A 6,426-nucleotide genomic window follows, 5' to 3' on the forward strand; every position below is an offset into this window, starting at 1 on the left:
ATGGTAATCAGTGTTGAAATTCACAACTGTATTGTACGTAAAACATTGGTTAATCAGGGAAGTTCAGCCGACATCCTATATTGGAACACGTTCAAGCAGTTGGGTATTCCAGAATCCGAGCTAATTCCTTATGATGAACCTCTGGTTGGGTTCTCAGGCGAACGAGTCAAGACAAAGGGATATATCAAGTTGTCAACCCGGTTTGGGTTTGAAGGAGCCAAATATCGTGACATCTCGGTCAAATATGTGGTAGTTCATGCCAGCACATCTTATAATATTCTACTCGGCCAGCCGTCCCTTAATCGGCTTGGGGCGGTTGTATCCACCCCTCATTTAGCCATGAAGTTCCTGGCTGAGTCAGGGCGAGTCATCACGGTCCATGCTGATCAGAAGACTGCGCGAGAGTGCTACTTTGCCAGCTTGCGATTACCAAGAGTGAAGGACGAAGCGCTTAAGGAGCCGAGAGGCGTTCACTCGGTGTCACAGCAATCGGCCATGGACCTCGATCCCCGGATCGATCAAGAAGAGAGGGTAGAACCTATTGAAGATAAGCAATCGATTCAAGTTGGAACTTCGGACTCCCAGCTTACTTACCTAGGGACCGTCCTCTCTGAACAAGAAAAGAGTGCTATCGGACAAGTAATTCTTGACAACAAAGACTTGTTTGCATGGCATCCCTCCGACATTCCTGGCATTGACCCGAATTTCCTTTGCCACAAGCTTTCAATCAGCAAAGAGGCAAAGCCGATTGCACAGCGGCGTCGAAAGGCCGGAGAAGAGAGGAAAGCCGCAATCGAAGTTGAAGTATCAAAACTTCTAAATGCTCGGTTTATCCGAGAAGTGCACTATACGACATGGTTGGGCAACGTTGTCATGGTTCAGAAACCGAATGGAAAGTGGCGTATGTGTACTGATTACACAAACTTGAACAAAGCCTGCCCGAAAGACGCCTACCCATTGCCGAATATTGACCGACTCGTTGATGGAGCATCGGGTCACAAATTCTTGTCTTTCTTGGATGCATACTCGGGATACAACCAGATCCGTATGCATCCCCAAGATGAAGAAAAGACGGCATTCATTACTGAAACGGCCAACTAATGCTATCGGGTCATGTCGTTTGGGTTGAAAAACGCCGGAGCCACATATCAGCGTTTGATGAATAAAATTTTTCATGAACAGATTGGTCGAAGTATGGAAGTGTATGTTGACGACATGGTCGTCAAATCAAGCGACATTTCCACACACGTGCGTGACCTGGCTAATGTCTTCCAAGCGCTTCGGCAACATCAGATGAGACTTAGTCCCGAAAAATGCGTGTTCGGGGTCTCAGGTGGAAAATTTCTGGGGTTTATGTTGTCCAACCGAGGCATTGAAGCAAACCCCGACAAATGCCAAACCATTCTGGATATGAAAAGTCTAGGTACTCTGAAAGAGGTTCAGAAGTTGGCAGGCCGACTCACCTCACTCTCTCGGTTCCTTCCTTGCCTAGCCGAGATAGCTAAACCTATCCTTCTCTTACTGAAGAAGACGAAGCGGTTCAGATGGACCCCGGAGTGTGAAGCATCATTCCAACAATTCAAGGAGCGTCTCAGTACACCTCCGATCCTTTCCAAACCAGTTACCAACCTCGGCATGGTTGTGTATTTAGCTATCTCCGGCACTTCAATCAGTGCCGTCCTGATTCAAGAGAAGCAAGACGAACAACAACCGGTGTATTTCATTAGTCGAACACTACAGGATGCCGAACGACGCTACCAGTTGATAGAAAAAGTAGCCTTAGGGCTCATCTACACCGCCTGCCAGCTCAGGCAGTATTTCCAAAGTCACAAGATAGTTGTCTGAACTGATTTTCCAATTGCAAAAGTCCTAAGAAAACCAGAGATTGTTGGCTGGATGATGGCATGGTCGGTCGAGCTTTCAGAGTCTGACGTATCTTTCGAGCCAAGAGGCCCCATCAAGTCACAGCATTTAGCCGACTTTGTCAACGAGCTCACTCCTCTAGGTCGTTTTGAAGACGAACCATGGACCATGCATGTCGATGGATCCTCTAATGCCCAAGGAAGTGGGGCAGGTATAATTCTGGCTAGTCCCTCGGGCATCACCATAGAACAATCCCTCCGCTTCGGCTTCCGAGCATCTAACAACCAAGCGGAATATGAAGCCTTGCTGGCCGGGATACGGTTAGCAACCGAGATGGGCGTGAAAAAAGTCAGATGCTGGACCGACTCTAAAATCGTGGCCGAACAGGTCAATGATAACTTTCAGGTCAAAGACTCCAATCTGTTGCAATACTACCACCTCTTCCAAAAACTCAATGACGACATCACTGAGGTTCAAATACGACACGTTCTACGAAGCAATAATGAACGAGCCGATCAGTTAGCTCGGCTCGCCAGCAGCCGGAAACCAGGACAATTGCGCACAACCATTCACCTGGAGATTCCTTCCCCAAGTGTGACAGTGGAGTGCATGACAACTGACACTCAGACATCGACTTAGATGACGACCATCCGGAGTTTTATTGTCCGAGGGGAATTACTAACTGATCCGATAGAAGCCAAAAAGATACGAACACAAGCGGCTCGGTACTCCATAGTAGCCGACGAGCTCTACAGGCGAGGATTCCCCACCTCGTTGCTCAAATGCGTCGACAACCTACAAGCCGATTATGTTATGCAGGAAGTCCATGAAGATATTTGTGGTTCTCATTCTGGGGGGTGAACCTTGGCAGCCAAGGTCCTGCGTGCCGGATACTATTGGCCAACTTTGAAAGGAGATTGTGCTGAGTTTGTTAAAAAATGTGTACAATGTCAAAAGCATGGAAACCTCATCCACGCTTCGGCTGCCGAGTTGCACAGTATCAGCTCCCCGTGGCCGTTTTCTTTGTGGGGGATAGACGTGCTCGGTCTGTTCCCTGTAGCAAAAGGCCAGGTTAAATTCCTTCTCATCGCAGTAGATTACTTTACAAAGTGGATAGAAGCCGAGCCGCTCGCCTGCATCTCCGCAGCCAACGTTCAGAAGTTTGTTTGGAAAAATCTGGTTACCCGCTTCGGCATCCCGTATGCCATTGTGTCGGACAATGGTCTTCAATTCACTGATAAGAAGTTCAACATTTTCCTTGAAAACCTTGGCATTCGGCACCGATTCACATCAGTGGAGCATCCTCAGTCAAACGGGCAGGCCGAAGCAGCCAACAAGGTTATACTCACTGAGCTCAAGAAGAGACTCGGTTCGACAAAAGGAGCATGGGCCGAAGAGCTACCAGAAGTCCTTTGGGCATATCGATGCACCCCCCAATCAACCACCAAGGAGACGCCTTTTTGCCTAACATACGGCGCGGATGCGATGATCCCAGTTGAAGTAGGGGAACCATCCTTCAGGCGACAACACTTCCATGAGGAGTCTAATGACGACTCACTCCAAGCCGAATTGGATGTTCTAGATGAAATACGAACGAACGCGCAGATAGTGGCCGAGGCATGTAAACAACGCATGACCCGACGCTTTAATTCCAATATAAAGCCGAGGACATTTCATGAGGGTGACCTCGTGTGGAGAGCAACCGGGTCGGCAAGGCGCAACTCCTCTGAAGGAAAGCTGGCGGCCAATTGGGATGGCCCATTCCGGATACGACATGCCCTCCACAATGAGGCTTACAAGTTAGAAGAACTGTCGGGCAAGATCATACCAAGAACTTGGAACTCCACTCATCTGAAGACATATTACAGCTAAACTTGTATTTACATTTCAACTACGTGTAAAATGATGCACTCTTTTCCTTGAACCGATCTTTTTTCCTCTTATAAAATTGTGAAAAGGGGTTTTTGGTCGGCAAGGTTTTTAACGAGGCATCAGTCCATTAATGAAAAAGCGTTGTCAGTATTCAAGCTTGTCAACATTATTGCGTCCTTATGTTAACATTTTACAAGTCTTCCCTCCCGAGATGTCTCTCGGCCAAGGATGTGACTTTCACTGATTTTACAAGTCTTCCCTCCCGAGATGTCTCTCGGCCAAGGATGTGACTTTCATTAATTTCACAAGTCTTCCCTCCCGAGATATCTCTCGGCCAAGGATGTGACTTTCACCGATTTCACAAGTCTTCCCTCCCGAGATGTCTCTCGGCCAAGGATGTGACTTTCATTAATTTCACAAGTCTTCCCTCCCGAGATGTCTCTCGGCCAAGGATGTGACTTTCATTAATTTCACCAGTCTTCCCTCCCGAGATGTCTCTCGGCCAAGGATGCGGCTTTAGTTAGTTTTCCCTCCCATCTTTCTCGAATAAGGAGGCGGCTTACATCAATCGAGTTGTTATCATCTAAAGAAAAATTTACACCAATATGTAACGGCAACGAAAGTAAAATTCATTCAATAAGGCACTACTGGCCTTGCAAAAGATACATTAAAGAAGAGGCACTATCGGCCCAACATTACACAAACCAAGAAAAAAGCTTAAGACCTAACCTCCGGTTCCCCCTGAACCGGACCATCTTCCGGCGCACCCTCCTCGTACGCCGTCACCTCCTCATTCGGCCCAGCTGGCCGTGCCGGGGCCTCCTCATCGGCTTGTTGGTCAGGAGGGATAGAAGTCAGATCCACCAACTTCCCCTGGAAGAAGTCCTTGGTCATGTCCAGGTGAAATTCAGGGGGGAAGTCGCCGAAGAAGCATGCTTGTCGGGCGGCCTGAGCAAAGCCAGCCTGATGTTGAGTTAAGACCTTGTTGCGCGCTTTCTCCTGGTAAGCCCCGAAAGCAACCCTCTCGGCCTCCAACTCCTTGCTCAGAACAACAACCTTCTCTGTCTCGCTTTTCAAAGCAAGTTCAAGACGCTGAACCTTTAGAGCCAGGTCATCAGCTGTTCGACCCCGACGATCCACCTCGGCCTGGTATTTGGTGTTGGCCGTTTGGGCATCAGTAAGCGCCGCCAACGTCTCTTGGAGAGACTTCTCCTGCTCAGCTAGCTCCCGACGCAATCCATCGGCCTCGCCATTCGGGTCCATCACGATGCTTTGGGCTAAAGCCACAGCACGCACTTGGAATTCACAAAAGAAGCTCCATTTATGAGTCGAGGTCATACGACTCAGCACCCCCTGACCCGATTCGGAGGTCAAGTCTTGGCTCAGAAAATCCTGAGCGTTGACATTGCCGGCCAGAAAACTCGGCCCAGCCAAGCTTTCCGGAACAGATGAACTCGCCACTCGGCGCTGCTTGGCCCGGCGGCTCTCTTCCTCGGCCCTGGGGTCAGGACTTCTTTTTTCAGGCTGGGGCCGAGAGGGTTTTTTTCAGCCTGACTGTTGGCCCCGCTCCACTACCTTGGGCAGACAGCTGATTCCCGCGCACACCGGTCGGGGCCCTGTTCGTAGTAGTTGCCGCCACTTGATTTCTGATCAGTGTGCGAATATCCAAATCGTCCTCTCCGTGATTTGCCATGATACCTACACATCATTAGTCAAAATCAATGATAACACAAGAATTTAAAAAAAGTAAGAAAGGTACTATACCAATCAATTCTTCAACTACGTCAGCCGATTCACACAACCGAACCAGAGGACGGCACGGTAAAGGCCGAGGCAACTTCTCCAAAAAATTCAGACTCAATCTCTCTTCCGGGGACATTCAGGATTTGGAGACCGTGTTGTACTTCCTCGGCTTCCGAGTCCAGTACAATGGAAACAATGATCTCCCCTCGGCATAAAAAAAATACTTGTTCCCTGGCTCTGGCCGAATCATCACTTTCAGAAACCCTACTTTAAAATTTTTGTAAGAGGTGGTGAAAGGCTATAGCAGGCAATCACTGTGCCGAACCAGGGACAACCACTTAATCTTCTTTGTCGGCCGAGACAAATAGAAGTGTAGGAACAGATGCGAAGTGGGCCGGATACCAAGAGCCAAGCATAACTGCCTAAACCCTTGCATCGCCGCCAAGTGTTGGGGTGAAGCTGGCTCGGCGCCACGTTCAGTAGGCGCAATATACTGACAAAATAATCATCAAAAGGTAGAGTGATCTTCAAAATCCCGGAACATGTAATCATACACATAGAAGAACTGGTATTTGCTCGACCCTTGGTCCAAATATACGAAATCCGGGTTCGGCCCTCCATCACCTCTACACGGCTGAAAAAAGATAGCGGAGGGCTCCTCTTCCTCGGGAAAGGTCAAGAACTTCGCTGCCGATACGAAGCGGATCAGGGAGTTCTTATCGGTGTATCATGAATACACGCTGCCAACCTCCCCGTGCACCCACGAATATCCAGGAGTTGATATAGGAGCAAAACTCCTGGACGATCCACCACCTCGCCTCGGTTGATCGTCAGAAGCCATCGTCGATGAAGAGTGACTCCCACTTTGCCACCGTTCGGACCTGGGTGCGGACCCCGCATGATCCTCTCCGTTGGAAGCCGAGGCCGATACGACGTCTCGGTCCGGCA

The 6,426-nt window shown here is 49.1% G+C and overlaps 2 protein-coding genes across 2 annotated transcripts; both read left to right on the forward strand.

Annotated features, from left to right (window-relative positions):
• LOC145958077 (uncharacterized) lies at positions 1 to 1,101 on the forward strand. The gene has a single exon (XM_083074540.1). It carries the CDS (start codon positions 1 to 3, stop codon positions 1,099 to 1,101), a length of 1,101 nt encoding a protein of 366 aa, XP_082930666.1.
• A 798-nt stretch (positions 1,102 to 1,899) lies between these two features.
• On the forward strand, positions 1,900 to 3,735 carry LOC109800479 (uncharacterized). The gene is made up of 2 exons (XM_083074541.1): positions 1,900 to 2,455; positions 2,735 to 3,735. Exons 1-2 carry the CDS (start codon positions 1,900 to 1,902, stop codon positions 3,733 to 3,735), a joined length of 1,557 nt encoding a protein of 518 aa, XP_082930667.1.
• The last annotated feature ends 2,691 nt before the right edge of the window (positions 3,736 to 6,426 follow it).

The sequence above is a fragment of the Cajanus cajan genome, chromosome 5, assembly GCF_000230855.2.
Source record: "Cajanus cajan strain Asha chromosome 5, NIPB_CcT2T_4, whole genome shotgun sequence".
Taxonomy (NCBI): Eukaryota; Viridiplantae; Streptophyta; class Magnoliopsida; order Fabales; family Fabaceae; genus Cajanus; species Cajanus cajan.